Source organism: Sapajus apella, unplaced genomic scaffold (genome assembly GCF_009761245.1).
Source record: "Sapajus apella isolate SASKATOON/1434 unplaced genomic scaffold, GSC_monkey_1.0 scaffold1, whole genome shotgun sequence".
Classification (NCBI taxonomy): Eukaryota; Metazoa; Chordata; class Mammalia; order Primates; family Cebidae; genus Sapajus; species Sapajus apella.
This window is the reverse complement of record NW_022436941.1, coordinates 17,475,603-17,491,110: the sequence shown is the minus strand read 5'-3', so window position 1 is coordinate 17,491,110 and position 15,508 is coordinate 17,475,603. Positions and strand designations below refer to the sequence as shown.

The window sequence follows — 15,508 nt, the reverse complement described above, 5'->3', positions numbered from 1 at the left end:
TTAGTACTGATACCCAATCAGTATAGCTCACTGTAGCCCCAAATTCCTGGGTGCAAGCAGTCATCCCACCTCAGCCTCTTCAGTAGCTGGGACTACAGATATATGCCACCACATCTGGACTCATCTAGTGTAAATATAGCCTGAGTGATTTGTTGTTGTTGTTGTTGTTTGAGACAGGGTCTCACTCTGTTGCCTGGTGCAACCACAGCTCACTGCAGCCTTGACCTCCTGGACTCAACTGATCCTCCCACCTCAGCCTCCTGAGTATGTGGAACTACAGATGTACACCAACATAACAAGCTAATTTTATTTTTTGTAGAGACAGGGTCTCACTATGTTGTCCAGGCTAGTCTCAAACTCCTGGGCTCAAGCAGTTCTCCTGTCTCAGCCTCCCAAAGTGCTGGGATTACAGACATGAGCCACCATACCCACGCTTTATAGCCTGAGTCTTAATCCCCTTATGAAAGTAATAAAAAATATTCCTATTGCAGTTGAACTCAAGATAACTTTCTAAAAACGTTACATTGAATAACAATAAGTGAAAAATCAGCTTAAGCGTATGAGATGTGGATGGACGTAATTTCTGAGTTATCTAATTGTGTTTGTAGTTTGATTTATAAAATCTTTCTAATCTGTTCACTATTAATGCTAGAGAGTGTATTTTTGTATATTTATTTTTTTTTAAGAACTTTAAATTTTTTAAAAAAGTACTGCAAAAAGAGTTGATCTATATAAAAAGTATTTAATATAAAGAACACCAAAGCACCTTTTTGTCAGGAAGAAATCCCTATAGCATATCCCAGATTACGCTAGTCAAATTTCCCTTATCTGAATTTCTACTTGGATACAAAATGATAAACATATCCTCATCTGTTTCCGACAAATCTTTAGCATTATCCAACACAGTGATCATAATGAATTCAGAAAAAATATTATTGCATTAAAAAAATAGCCAATTCTAAGTTTTTCCAGTTTAAAAATAGCACCACTTGAGGAAGGGGATATATTTCAGTTCAAAGTCCCTAAGCAGGTAGTTTACTAAAATTCAAGCACACTAAAGGCTGAGGGTTTGACTTTCATAACTTTCCTATGATCTGGGGTAGCAAATTAAAAGAAAGCAAAACAAACAAACAAACCAAAGAATTGAAAGACACACAACACACACACTCCTGCCAAAGTGTGTCTGTTTTCTGCCAATTGTGTCACCAGTCAGCAACCTCAACCACAAAAGGTGTTTTCACGTCTATCTTGCCACTGTTGACGATCGAGCAGTTGGTGAGTGGACGGTCATGCCCATCAGTTGCTTGGAGCTCTATGGAGTGCACCACTGTCTGGTGAGAGAAAAGCAGATGTATTTAATTCTGACCAGCAGCTATAGCAATCCAAAGGTTAAACCAAAGCCAACTCCAAAAGCCCAAGTGGGAATGGTTTTTTCTTTTTTTTTTTGACTACTAAAACCATGCTTGCTAACTGTGGAAAACTTAAAACATTCAGAAAATATATACATCACCTAATAAAATTCATCCATGACCTTCTTACTCAGAGACCACACTGGTATATTTCCTCACTTATTTTTAAATAAGCATTTTGTATTCTAAAAAAAAGATTTTTGTAAACACCCAGCTCTAATGAAAGGCATTTCCATTCACCTGCTATAAGCCACTGTAAGAGTTAACATGGAATCTGAGTCAGTTTCAGCTCCATCCTATGATAGGTCTGGACATGATAAAATGGGCCAGAAGGCAGTTCTAGAAGTAGACCTACTTCTACGTTTGTCCATTTTAAAGGTGGCCCAAGCCATTAACCTATAAGTTGAGCCTAAAACCCCAAGTCCTCACAGTGCTGCGAAGGCACCTTTCTCTACCCTGGAAGGCTTTACAAGCCCAAAAGAACTGCATTTCACACTGAAGGAGGTTAAAACTGGTTACGGAGCAAGGAAGTAGGTTTTTGGTGGGTTTCCCAAACAGTGCTGAGGCTACCAGCTCAGTTCCCAAACTTGTTAGGTAGAATCAGAAGAGCAGGTAGTTGTGGAAGAACTGCAGTGAGCAAGATTGGTTTATTTACATTTGGATGAGGGAGGCAGAACAAGTCACATGGAAACAAACAAAATAAAATATGGAAGAGGGCAATGGAGACAAGGATAGTCCAGGCCTGGGTCAGGCAGATTTCACGGTAGCCCGTTTAGGAGCTGAAAGAGCTACTTCAGTCAGCTGTGAGGCAGAAATATTGAGAAAGAGAGAGAATAAGGATTTTAAGTAGTGTTCCTATGGGTTGTGAATTGGACTGCTTTGACATTCTTTGAGAACCAACAGTATAGATTCAAATTCTCTTCAGTAATTTTTGGTTGCTGTACTGTGTCTCTGTGAATGTGACCTAGGTGTCTGAGCTTGAACCACATAGGATTCTGGAGTTGTTTTGCTTTGCTTTGTTTTTAACAATTTTATTTTTAATTCTGGTAAGAAACACGTAACATAAAATTTGCCATCTTACTCATTTATAAATTCCAAGTACAGTGGTGTTGAGTATGTTTACATTGTTGTGCAACCAATCTCCAGAACTTTTCATCTTGCAAAACTGAAACCCTATACCTATTAAATACAACATCCCATTTACCTCTATCTCCAGCCCCTGGCAACTACCATTCTACTTTCTGTTTCTATCAATGTGACCATTTTAGATACTTCATATAAATGGAATCATATGGTATTTTTCTTCCTATGACTGGTTTATTTCACTTAACATAATGTTCTCAGAATTTCCTTACTTTTGAAGACTGAATAATATTCCATTGTATGTGTATATGGGGTCCTGGTATATATTGGTTCCATTAAAAAGGGCTTTACATTTATAGCAAGTAGTAAAATAAATCAACTTAAGTACTTAATTTCTCCTTGTCAGGTCCCTAGCTGCTGCACCAATGACCCTACGAATTAAAATGTCATACCATATATAATTTATTCACCTTTGAAGAGGCCAGTCAGCTATATAATGGATCTCCAACAAGCATATTTTAAGATCAAAATAAATCACTGAAAGTACTCTCATTAAAAATATAAAGCTTTGAAAGGGAAAACATGTATCAATTTACCATCCCATCAATGACTTTTCCAAATACCACATGTTTTCCATCCAACCAGGTGGGCTTGGTCAAGGTGATGAAGAACTGAGAGCCGTTGGTGTCAGGCCCAGCGTTGGCCATGCTGACCCACCCAATGCCATAGTGCTTCAGCTTGAAGTTCTCATCTGGAAACGTCTCACCATAGATGCTCACGCCTGAGACAAAACAAGGAGGAGAGTCAACAGATGTCTTTCGATAGGAAGGTAGGGATGGGGAAAACATGTTCAAACAGAGGGAGGGGAAGGAGGGAATATCATTAACTCCTTAAGGAAACAGGGCCCTAGGGCCTAAAATGAACAAAGAAAGCACAGGATGGCGGGATACTGTCTGACCTCAAACCGAGAGCCAAACTTTGATCAAGCAGGTCCATGATTTCACTCTGAAATGAGAAGAAACTGAAGGGCAGGATAACATCCTAAAGCCAGAGGGAAAGGTGTACAAGCTATCCTCGTGGCTCTGTACCTGTTTCCTGAACCTCGAAGCTCAGGACAGTCCTGTTACTTATCCAGGAATGGTTGTTACTTAGCACCTAACCAGGATGCACCAACTATTCAATATACACCCACAGTGAATTCTCATAACAACCCTGAGGAGCAGGCATTCTCCATCCTATTTTACAATGGGATACAGAGTTTACAAAACTTGAAAATAGCAAAGCAGAATTTCAGCATCTGACTTTCTGACTCGAAAGCTGTTGCTTTTTCTTGCCTCAGCACTGAGAACGATAGCAGCTGATCTGGAAGCTGTTGGTCACAGCAACTTCAGGACCCATCAGGACACAGAGGATGATGGCAATTGGGAGGACCCAGTGGTCAACCTTGAACAGGAGAACCAAAGCAAGGCATGAGGTCTGGAGTTCTAGCAAAGCAGCAGACAGAGTGAAAGACCTTTTTCCAAGACCATGAGAAGGATCTGACCATCCTCCGACACCTCAAGGGTCTGCCAGGCCCATCTCCCCTTCTGTAGGGCCCCCTTATCTATCAGTTGCTAACTTCAAAATTCTGATTTGAGTTAGAAAGGCCAGAAGTAGCCAGGCATGGTGGCTCAGGCCTATAATCCCAGCACTTTGGGAGGCTGAGGTGGGCAGATCATCTGAGGTCAGGAGTTTGAAACAAGTCTGGCCAACATGGGAAACCCCATCTCTACTAAAAATACAAAAATTAGCCAGGCGAGGTGGCAGGCACCTGCAATCCCTTCTACTTGGGAGGCTGAGGTAGGAGAACTGCATGAACCCAGGAGGCGGAGGTTGTAGTGAGCCAAGATTGTGTAATTGCATTCCAGCCTGGGTGACAGTGTGAGATTCCGTCTGGGGAAAAAAAAAAAAAAAAGCCCAGAAGTGGATATCACAGGCAAGCAATTTATAACTGGCTGGTTAGTGATACTTGAATTGGCTTTATAAGAGAGGGCTCCTACAGAGGGGCCTAGGTTGTATTTAAATGGCCCAAAACATTGTCTATCCAAAATTCAGAGAATTTTAATGTAAGACACATACTGGGCAGGGAAGGTAGTAAGAAAAAAAAAGTTAGCAAAAAGAGGGCAGAGTGAAGCTCTGTCACCATTCCAGCTGGGCAGGATTCCTACGGCAGGAAGGTGGGATGCCAGCACTGAGGGCATGGGTACCAGCGCATCAGGGTTTTCCAGTGAGATCCACCGGCATCCTCAGCAAATCCCATTGCCTGGGGTAACGTGAATGCCTTCCTCCCTCCAGTCTACATCCCCATACCCCACAGCATTTTTGCAAGAACTAAAAGTAATCTTCCCAAAGTGCCTGGCAAATCAAAACACTTAACAGCAGCCATTTTTTTTTCTTATAAACAAACCATTGCAATAAACATCAAATTAGAAATAGTGTTTGAAAATGGCCTGTTGCTTTAAAATGGACAAAAAATATCCATCCAAACCAGTATTTGCTGAATGAAAAATCTTAAATCTAAAGTAAATTTAAATTTTTTGGAATTATATAGTGTTTGTTCAAGAAAAGAATTCATTCTGCTTCTGAGGGAAAACAGTACATGGAGCTGGATAGCTATAATCCTCCATGAGAAATAATAAACTGAAGGAGATTTGCAACTCTATAAGTTTAACTATTTATACTTTATTGAACTCCAACTAAGAGTTAGTTTCCATTACAATTTTGACAACTCAGGTATTGCTTTAACTTTAAAAAATTATTGGTTCCCACCTTTGTCCAAAGGACAGCAAATAGTAAGCTTGGGTCCTGACAAAGCCACTACCCTGTAAACTCAAACACTAGATTCAGTCGTCCTGTTCCCAAGTTACCCAAGTAGAATTTGCTTTCTCTAACGCAACATTTTAGAACACAAAAAAGAAAACACACAGCCGGAAGTATGAATTACTTTTTTGCAGGTTAAACCTTAAAAGTTCTCTTGGACTTGTTTTCAACTGTTTCGTCAATATGATGAAAGACTTGAAAGAAGGAGGAAAGTGCACTGAGACTCTGCTGCTAACTCTAGTGTCACCCTCCTGCCACGCCAGCCTCTGCAGTGGGCTGCCATCCCAGGGGAACGCAGCTTCAAGTTCCACACCTTTTCCTTCCTACGGCAGACATTTTTCTGTATGGTTACTGACTAGTAGTCCGGCATTTTCATAATTGCAAAATATCCTGCCAAATGAATACATCTCAATTATGGAAAGACAATACACAGCAAAACAATCCTGCTTAAAATGAGGACGCCTCCCTCATACCTGCCAAGACGCTGCTAGATGAGTCCCCCAAACTCCATCCTTCTTAAAGAGGTAGAGTCGTCTTTATAACTGTGTTCCTTAGCTCTGGATTTCAATAGACTGGGTTCATATACTGGCTTCATCTTAGATTTTGATTCGGTAAATGGGAAAAGAGAAATGCAAAGACATTACCACCAGTGCCATCTCCAGCAGTGATGTCGCCTCCTTGAATCATGAAATCCTTGATGACACGATGAAACATGCTTCCTTTATATCCATATCCTTTCTAAAGAGATGATTTCAGTTGAGTAACAAGTAATAGAAGCCATACTGAAAGATAAACTCAGTGTTTATCTGGAAAGGACAAACTGAGAAAATTAAATAAAATACCTATAGAACTTGATTACACCCCAGCTATGGTTTACTGAGAGGAATATATCATTAGCTGACCAAAAAATAAATATGTTATGTAAGCAAAGTATTACTGTGAATAAATTAAAAGAGAGCAAACTGTATTTTTACTTGATGATTATTTTATCCCAATTTCCAGAAGCCTGAGGGCATGGAGTGCCCAAATAATACAGATTTTACTGGAAAATAAAGTAAAATGTGGTAAGTTTCATCCGACATACTAATTTAATACTTATTTTCCAGACGACATCTTCATATTTGGCTTAAAAGAAAGAATATCCAGTTGAAAGGAAATAAAACTGAGAGATACCTCTCCTGTTGCTAGAGCAACAAAATTTTCCACTGTCTTGGGCACAACTTTTCCAAAGAGGCCAATCACAATTCTGCCAACATCTTTGTCTCCAATCCTCACATCAAAGAAGACCTGTGTGCAGTTGAAAGGCAGAGTGGAAGGTTATAAGGTGGAAAAAATCACAAATACAAAGTAAGTCAAAATTAAAATCTGAGAATTGATCCACTACAAAAGCCCTGCCCATCAGTATTTTATAAAGGAGCATGACATCAATTAAAGGTACTCTAAAACTATTGCATGGGTGCATTTCACTCACAAATATTCATTCAACAAACGTTATTAAGCACCACCTATGGGCCAGGTATTGAGTTTAAAGACTGGCTCAACCCTGTACCAGGTATTGAGTTTAAAGGCTGGCTCAACCCTGTCAGTGTTGGGCAATGACATCTTCAATAATTCTTCTTTTCCCATACCCCAGACAAACACTGCTGCTACTTCCCATTTCCCAGCTTTAAGGATAAAGATTAGAGTGGAAAATGTTGCTCTCTTAGAAATAATGCTCTCTAATCTTGGCAGGAGAAAAAAAAAGTTTGTGAGGAAACAGGCTAACCATCCAAATTTATTTTTTTGTAATTTCTAACAGTCTCAAATTTGCAATGAGTTCTCAATAGATGTCTGCCATCCAGGAGATGGTGAAAATGATGAAACACAGCAATGTTTCATCAGGCCTTCAAAGGCCTGCCACTCACGTCCAAGCACAGTAAAGCACCAGGTCCCCAGCTTTCCAAAGGACAACAAACATTAAGCTTGGGTCCTGACAAAGGCATCACCTTGTAAACTCAGACACTGAATTTAGTCCTCCTGTTCACAAGTTACCCAAGTAAAGTTGGCTTTCCCTAACCCAACATTTTAGAACAGAAAAAAAGAAAACACATGGTCAGAAGGGAGTGTGAGTCCCATTTTTGCAGATAAAACCTTAAAAGTTCTCTTGGACTTGTTTTTTAACTGTCTCATATGAAACAAAATTATATGCGTTTTGCTTCACAAATCACTGTGCTAAGATGATTCTGAAACAGAACGCTTGAAAAGGCCACCGAGTTGAAGGGCATTCTGTTAGTGAGTTTAGATTATGTAAACCAATTTACTGTTTGAATGGGTAAAAAAGACATTCAACAGATGGCTTTAAAAAATATAAGAAGGGTTGTCAAAGAAAAAAGATGTCTTACTGTTTAGAAAAATCACTAAGTAAAGGACTGTCAAACTTTAGTTCAAGACAACAACAATACATCAGCACGTCAGTCACAGGGTGATGTGATATTTAGCGTTCCATGTGGCATTTTACAATTTTTACATGGCCAAAGTAGCAGAACTTTTATTATTATTTATATAGAGGAGTGCTATAGAATGCATAAAAGGCCCTGCCCTTGAGATGGGCAGTGCATTAAAGGAGTACAATTCAGCATAGCTTGGGATAGGAAGCTGCTTCAACACATGCGTGGGCCTGCTCAGTGCAGAGCTGGCTTACAAGAGAAGTTGTTTCCCCAAAGGGATTTGCAAGCCAAGGTGTAAATTCAATAACCAGCAATAACAAAGGAGCACCCGGAAGCCAGTCAGAGAGGCAACCTTAAATAAACATCATATAAGACACTAGAAGGGCCTTTCAGATTTTTAAAATAAAGAACAGAAAACAAAGCCTGTGAATGTTTAGAAAGGAAGGGAGTACGATCTGGGAGAGCAGCAAGAGCAGATGAAGAAGAAGTACCTGTCACCCAGCATAACTCTTCAGCAAAAATCACATTTTTTTTACACACAGCCTAACATACATTGTGATTTTTCCCCAGATTGAAATATCCTTCAGCTTCATGAGTGAGCAAAAGAACAAAAAGCAGGTTTTCCCAACTCTAATGGAAAGGATAAAATCAAATCTTAGTTCGTCAACAAGTATGTATGCAAGGTCCACGTAAAAGGCAATGTGAGGGCACAAACTGTATAAGAGAGTCCCTGTCCTAAAGCAGTTTAAAATAAAGAGATAGGCTAGGCAAGCCCATAACACAGTACAGGGCAGCGTGTGACAAATGCCTCCAAAACACTGTATGCCCAGGAACGATGAGGCTGAGGAGGAAGGCTTAAGGGAGGCGGGTCTGGGAGGAGGGGAGCCACCTCCCCAACAAGGATAGGGGTGAGCCCTGCCTGGCAGACTTCTTTCTGGAGCCATCGCACCTAGGCAGGAAATGTAGCCTGTGTGCAGAGAAGCAAAGCTGCCCTTTTGACCACGACTAGGGGTGAGGGTGAGTGGGGGTCAGGAAAGAAGCTGCCGACCAGTTTCAGAAGGCAGAAGAGAGATGCCAGCCTAAGCACGAGTTTCGTTAGACAACAGAGAGAAGAGAAAGAATCGGGCCAAGTGAGGCTCTGGGAATGCTACTTAAACGGAGAGAAAGAGAATCTGGAGGCTCTCACACTAGTTCAAGAATAAGGTCATAATGGCCTGCACTGGGTAGTAGCGGAGGGAATGCACAAGGGAGATGGGAAAGGCACTTATTTATTTACTGAGACAGAATCTCGCTCTGTCACCCAGGCTGGAGTGCAATGGCACAATCTTGGCTCACTGCAACCTCTGCCTTTTGGGTTTAACCGGCTGTCCCGCCTAAGCCTCATGAGTAGCTGGGATCACAGGTGTGCACCACCATGCCCGGCTAACTTTTGTAGTTTTAGTAGAGACGGGCTTTTGCCATATTGGCCAGGCTAGTCTTGAACTCCTAAGTGATCCACCCACCTTGGCCTCCCAAAGTGCTGGGATTACAGGCATGAGCCACAGTGCCCAACCAGGAAAGGCATTTAAACAAAGGGGCAAAAACTGGAGGAGGAGCAGGAAGGAAGAGGGAAGGAAATAAACGTGACTTAGTGTTGGTCTCAGTGTGTGTAACCCACATCATCTTATATAATTAATGCTCACCACACCTGGGAAAGGTGGGATAGGAACTATTATCACTAATTTACAAACGAGAAAAGTGGAAATGAGAGAGGTTAAGTGATTTACCAAGGTTTCCCTACGATAAGTGTGAGAGCCAGAATTTCAAGGCTGCCTCTAGCTAAACTGGTTTATCGTTAATAGGGCTCTCCCAGTCTAACCAGGGAAACCTAAGGGGTAGAAACAGTGTTTTTAGTTCCCCAGCTAAAGGTCAGCAAAAGGAGGCAGTCAGGAAATGTTAAATGGTTCAATGTCAAATGATACTCAAGGAGGACCTGGACACCCACATTCCTAGGCAGGAGGCGAGGCAGCTGGCAGCAAACTCTCTCACTCTAAACCCTCTCACTACTGGATTCATCTCATCTCTGATGTTGCTGAGTGCCTCTGGGAAACAAGGCCCAGTGCTGGGCCAGGGGTGGGGTGGGGCTACAAAGCTCCTACCCTCAAGGAGCTTAGTCCAACAGAAAACATATACATGAATGCTATAATATAATGAGAAGTCAGATTTTATAAGACAAGTACAGATAAAGTGTCATGGCAAGGGGTGGGGACTATCTGTGGAGATCAGGGTGGGCTTCCTGGAAAAGGTGATACTTGGATTCCATGCTAGACCTTGGGGGTGGGCACCTCAGTCACTTGTTTTTTTTCCTCAAGGCTGCCCTTGAAAGTCATTTGAAAATTATGCGGCATTGGAGGTGGGAGGAGGTAGAGAGGGGGGAGGCATTCACACAGCCTGACCCAAACCCCTGTGAAATTAATACTAATTCCATTTCCAAAGTAACTTGGGAGCACACCCAGTACATGAGCTGTGATGTCAAAGAAACTGTTCTCAAATGCAGCTCCACCACTCAACGGCCATGGAAGCCTCAGCAAATTAAACTCTGAACTCCCTCTCTTCATCTGTAAAATAAATGATGATTCCTTTCAGGTCTGCACTGTCACAGTAGGATTAAGAAGATAAACACAAATAACACTAACAAGTGACTTCTGAAATCAGGGACTATGGACTATGTGCTTTACCTGCTGCTATGGTTTGAATATTTGATCCCAATGTTGGAGGTGGGGCCTAATGCGAGGTGTGTGGATCATGAGGGTAGATCCCTCATGAATGGTCTGCTGCCGTCTCAGCAGTGAGTGAGTTCACACTCTGTTAGTTCCCATAAGAGCTGGTTTTTAAAGGAAGCTGACATCACCCCCGTCAGCCCCCTCTCACCCACAAGCCTACTTCCTGTCACCTTCCACCATGAGTGGAAGCACCCTGAGGCTGTCACCAGATGCCCAATCTTGAACCTTCCAGCCAGCAGAACCATGAGCTAAATAAACCTTTTTTCTTCATAAATGACCCAGCCTCAAGTATTCCCTTATAGCAACACAAATGGATTAAGACATCTGCTTTACCACATCTAATATGCAAAGCCCTCCTAGATATTTCTGTCTCCATTTGACAGAGGAGGAAATGGAGCCACAGACATTTGATCACTTGTCCAAGGCCATCTAGCCACAGCCTCCTGTCCACTACATGCTAATGTGCCTGCAAGCTGTAATATGTGTGCAGCTGGAAGGATGGTGGCATTACACTCCCAGTACCTACACTCCCGATGCCGGATCCTGCACAGATCCGATGGCATTGGTTCAAAAATATAGGTCAGCAAACATAATTCTGTGGATATGGTGCCCAATGAGCCAGAGCCCCCACCTGAGCCTCTATGGCTGGGGCAGGAAGCTGCCAGGCTGGCACAGGAGCAGGATCTATGGATGAAGTCAGTGCCACTAATGGGCCATGTGGCTACAATAGTACCTCACACCTCGCTTATTTACAGATTCCCACTTTTAAATGAAATCAGAGGTAAACGAAAACACTGCTGGAGAAAACATTATACTAGAGCAAGGGCCAGTTAATGTACTTGTCTGCACTCAGAGAAATTATTTGTAGCATCATTTTCCAATAGATTTACTTGTCTTTAAAAGTTCATGAAAAAGTAATTTAACGGCAGAATCTGTTTAAGATGCGCCTACACAATTAGCTTTTAGAACTTAATGATAAATTTGGTTGGGGGAAAAAAAGACATGTTAAGCAACAATTCTGAGAGTAGGGTACATGCTAACTCCCCTCAGTGACAGTGTCACACAAGGGGTTAGGATACTCAAACTCTTCCCTTCCTGCAGCCACCAGCTTCCTCTTCTCTTGGCTCTGTCTTCCAGTGGTTCCCAGTCCACGCTGGCTGCACACCAGAATCATCTGAAAGCTTCTAAAAGATAGGATACTCAGCCCCCTCCATACAGATTGTGATTGACTTGTTCTGGGGTGGGTCTCTGCATCAGTAGGTTTAAAAAGTTTCCCAAGTGAAACGTGTTCCCAAATATTACAGGGGACATACTTACACTAAAAAAATTTATTCGTTGTTAATCTGAAATTCACATCTAACTGGGCATTCTGTATTTTATTTAGCAATCCTATTCCTTTTCCTTCACCCACTTTGTAAACCGTCAGCAACTTGTTAGTTACACCTCCAAAATCTATTCCAAGTCCTTCCCTTGCTCCTCATTTCAACGATTACCACCCCAATCCAAGCCACCATCTAGACTCTGGCATGGTGCCCTGAATGACCTCCCAGTTCACTCTCCACTGAGTGACTACAGAAATTTCTCAAGACCATATATTGAGATTATGCCATTCTCAGGCTTAAAACCCTTCAGTGGCTCTGACTGCAGAATAAGACTTAAAATTTTAAGAATAATTGCCTCAATACCAGCACGCCTACCTGCAGCCTCTAAGGCTCTGTGTGATCCCGCTGCTGCTCACCCCTCCAACCTCCTCTCAAGTCACCTGTCACCCTGTGCTGAAGGCACACCGCTGTCCTCTCCACAGGCTCTGAAGGCAGGGAGGGCTCTCCTGTTTGAGGACTTTTGCACATGCAGTTCCCTTTACCTCCTAAGTCATCCCTGCGCTGGTTTTTCTTATTTTTCAGGTATTTTTAAATGTCACATAATCTATATTAAAGTTTATTTCCTCCAACATTTCATAACTGTGAGAATTTTATGTTTATGGGTTTATCCCAAGAGACCCCGTTCGGCTCTGTGGCCTTGCACAAACCATTTCCCAAAATTAGATATGCCTACAGTATCAAGAGGCTGGGAGTAAGATCAGAGCTTCTCAAAACCATCAGGCTGTTTATCAACCCCGCCCACAGCGTGGCATGGCCTTTTATGCGACATCAAATGCTGAGCTGGACCTCCTCCTTCCCACCCCGGTCCTCCCCGGCCTCAGGTGGCGTCTGCGGTAGAGGATGTAAGCATTCTCCTAGTTGATTAGTCTTTTCCACCGACAAACCCCGGACTGATTAGGACTACTTTCAGCTGCACCCCGCCCCCTCCGGCTTCAGTTTCCAAGACACTATTGCCGGCGGGTTTTCTAGAAGTGGTGATCATGGGCACCAAGTTATCCCCTCCCTCTCCCACTATCTTCTACCCTTGGTTAAATATGCTGAAAAAAGAACTGAAGTAAGTTAAGTACGAGGAAGCCCTGGAGACGCACTTTCCGGCAGCCCCCCGCCGGCCCGCGTCCCCCGCCGTGGAGGCCGCCCCAGGTGCACAGGTGCCGCGTTTGCCGGGCCTAGCACAGCCCACAGCCGGCGCCGCCCGCCCGCCGAAGTTGAAGGCGCACCTCCCCTTCCCGGGGGAGGACGGCGGTTCCCCAAAACAGGCGGGGGACAACCTCTCATTTGAGCGAGGCGCTTTGACGCCTGCCCGAAACCCCGCGGCCGGCGTGGAGCTCGGCTCTTCCCCGCCCGAGGACAGTGGGGCGGGCGGCTGCAAGCCCTGGGCTCCGAGCGCCTCTCCCGCGCGGGTACCGTCCCCCACCCTTCCCGCTTTCCTCTCACTCCGCTCCCGAGCCCAGGCCACGCCGAAGGAAGTACTTGGGCAGTCTCCTTCCTGGAGAACCGGCCTGCCGGTTCCGGAAGCGTCTCCTACCCCCAGGCTGCTCCCCTCGGACCCTCGAACCGGGACAAGAAGCCCAGGCAGCCGGCGGCGGGGTCCAGCTGGCCTCAGCCCAGAGCCCCCAAGGTCTCCCCGGGAGCGCCGCCACCCCGCGCGCCCGCAGCCCCCTCCCACCCAGCCCCGCAGCCGCCTCCCGTCCCGCTGCGCCCGGGACGCCTCCTCCTGGCCTGCCCTGACACCGAGTCCCAGTGTCCAAAGCGCCCCCAGACCCCCGCCCACCACGGGGGAAGTTGCTGCCCGCCGCTCTCGCTCACCTTGGCCGTCACCGAGGGGCCTCGCTTGCGGAAGCCCCCGGCCCCCGAAGAAGACACGAGAGCGCCGAGCCCGACGCAAAGCACGAGCGATAGCAGCAGCCGAGGACCCGGGGCCATGGTGAGCGGTGGCAGCGGCGCCACCCGCACGGGCGTGACCGCTGGTTCCGGGACCGCTGGCGGGACTCCGGGACCGCTGCGCCTGCGCGCTCCCGGTTGCGGGGGATGGGGATGGGGCAGTCGGGGAAGGGCGGGGACCCGGGGCACGTTCCTCCCAAGTTCAGCCTCACGACACAAACTTGGGACTCGGAGGGGCGCGCCCAGAGGGCGCAGCCCTGGCTTGGCCGCCGCGCCTAAGGATTCCCTGGGGGAGCCAAGTTGCCCAGGCGCGACGCCAGGCGCAGCGGACTCGGCTGGGAGCGCCTCCTGGAATTTACCGTGTAGGCGCGCATTGAGCCTGGACGGGAAGACTGCGACTCTCGGGCCTCCGCGTCCGCCCGGCAACTAGCGCTCCGCGGGCCTGGGAACTCTGCGCCCGGTCGTGGTTTGACTGCTGCCGCCGTGGGAGCAGCCTCTGCCGCGGCCGCCGACTTCCAAAGGCCCAGCGGAACCTTTTGCTGGGCTTCGGGCGCTTCGCAGAACTTTGGCACCGCTTTTGGAGCCCTTTGCACTAAAAGAATGGCCTCTCGTTGAGATGGTTCACGTCTGGGGGACATTGGCAATTGCTGGATTCACAGTCCCCCTTTGCCTTGGAAAAACTTGTACATTGGCTTTAAGTACTTTATTTGGAGGCTGATTCTGTGATCTTTCACTGTTTACAAGGCAGCACTTACACCGGCCCAGAACCAAGGTCATGTAGGATTCTTTCTCCGGGAAACAAATAAACTGATTTTTAGGTATATCTGTAGGATGGAATTTTTACAGACTTAAGGATTATGTTTAGGAAGATTATTTAATGACTGGGGAAATAAGTTCTTATATTTTTAAATGGAAAACTTGGGTTGCAAAACTACATAGAAATTCTGATCTCAACTGTGAAAATAAATATATCAAGGCATTTAAATATTGAAAGAGATGTACCCCAACAGTAGCTATAGATAGAATTGATAGCTATTGGTATAATTATGGATTTTTGAGGATATTTTTTGCAGTTTTCTGATTTCCCAAATGTTCTACAATGAACATATAAGTATTTTATAACATAGAGTTATTTTAAAACTCATTGCTTTTTAAATTAGAATTTCAGAAGAACTTTTTGATTTTAGAATAACAGTCCTAAAATTAACTAAAAAATAGTGGCATTCGCACATGGGTGCCATTTTAAGGGGGCTGGTGCCATTACTTTCGAGCCAAGATTTTCCTCAGATTAACAGATGGGATTTCTAGGTGTAACTAAGTGATCTAAAATGACATTGGAACCATTAGACATAAAAGGAATAACCACTACTTTTTAGGGATGGAGAAAAGGAGTAATGCAATTCTGAACTATTTTTATGATTCAGTTTAGTGAAGGACCTAATGGCTTTCCTCTTCATCCCCACCCCCAATAAAGAGTCCCCCTTGTGTAGCAAGACAAGGGTATCTCTCAGAGCATGTACCCTATGAGGTGATTGTATATATTTATCTGTGTTCATTAATTGTTTTCGTCTGTCTGCTATCAGAGGTAAACACAGTCAGAGCAGGGATCATGCCTATATTTATTCCCTTTGATGACCCCAGACCCAGTGCAATACCTGATATATAGTGATTTCTCAATAACTATTTGTTGAATGAATGAATGTGTC

At 44.5% G+C, this 15,508-nt stretch overlaps 1 protein-coding gene and 1 long non-coding RNA gene across 5 annotated transcripts in view; one reads left to right on the top strand and one right to left on the bottom strand.

The window, feature by feature from the left end:
* PPIC (peptidylprolyl isomerase C) overlaps positions 1 to 13,941 on the bottom strand; it is a 36,369-nt gene extending 22,428 nt beyond the window's left edge. The window contains exons 1-5 of one of the 4 annotated variants that reach the window (XM_032268589.1): positions 13,728 to 13,941; positions 6,525 to 6,638; positions 5,996 to 6,089; positions 3,089 to 3,273; positions 1,168 to 1,331 (exon numbers count right to left, since the gene is read on the bottom strand). In XM_032268589.1, coding sequence (XP_032124480.1) covers positions 1,203 to 1,331; positions 3,089 to 3,273; positions 5,996 to 6,089; positions 6,525 to 6,638; positions 13,728 to 13,844 — 639 coding nt within the window. In that variant the 5' untranslated portion in view covers positions 13,845 to 13,941 and the 3' untranslated portion in view covers positions 1,168 to 1,202. Of the gene's footprint in view, positions 1 to 722; positions 1,332 to 1,430; positions 2,211 to 3,088; positions 3,274 to 5,995; positions 6,090 to 6,524; positions 6,639 to 13,727 lie in introns of those variants that run through there. The other 3 variants (XM_032268516.1, XM_032268434.1, XM_032268659.1) reach the window with 3 other exon arrangements.
* LOC116543445 lies at positions 3,100 to 6,655 on the top strand. The gene is made up of 2 exons (XR_004265584.1): positions 3,100 to 3,321; positions 6,458 to 6,655. It is a non-coding gene; the product is annotated as an uncharacterized LOC116543445 (long non-coding RNA).
* Positions 13,942 to 15,508: the final 1,567 nt, after the last annotated feature.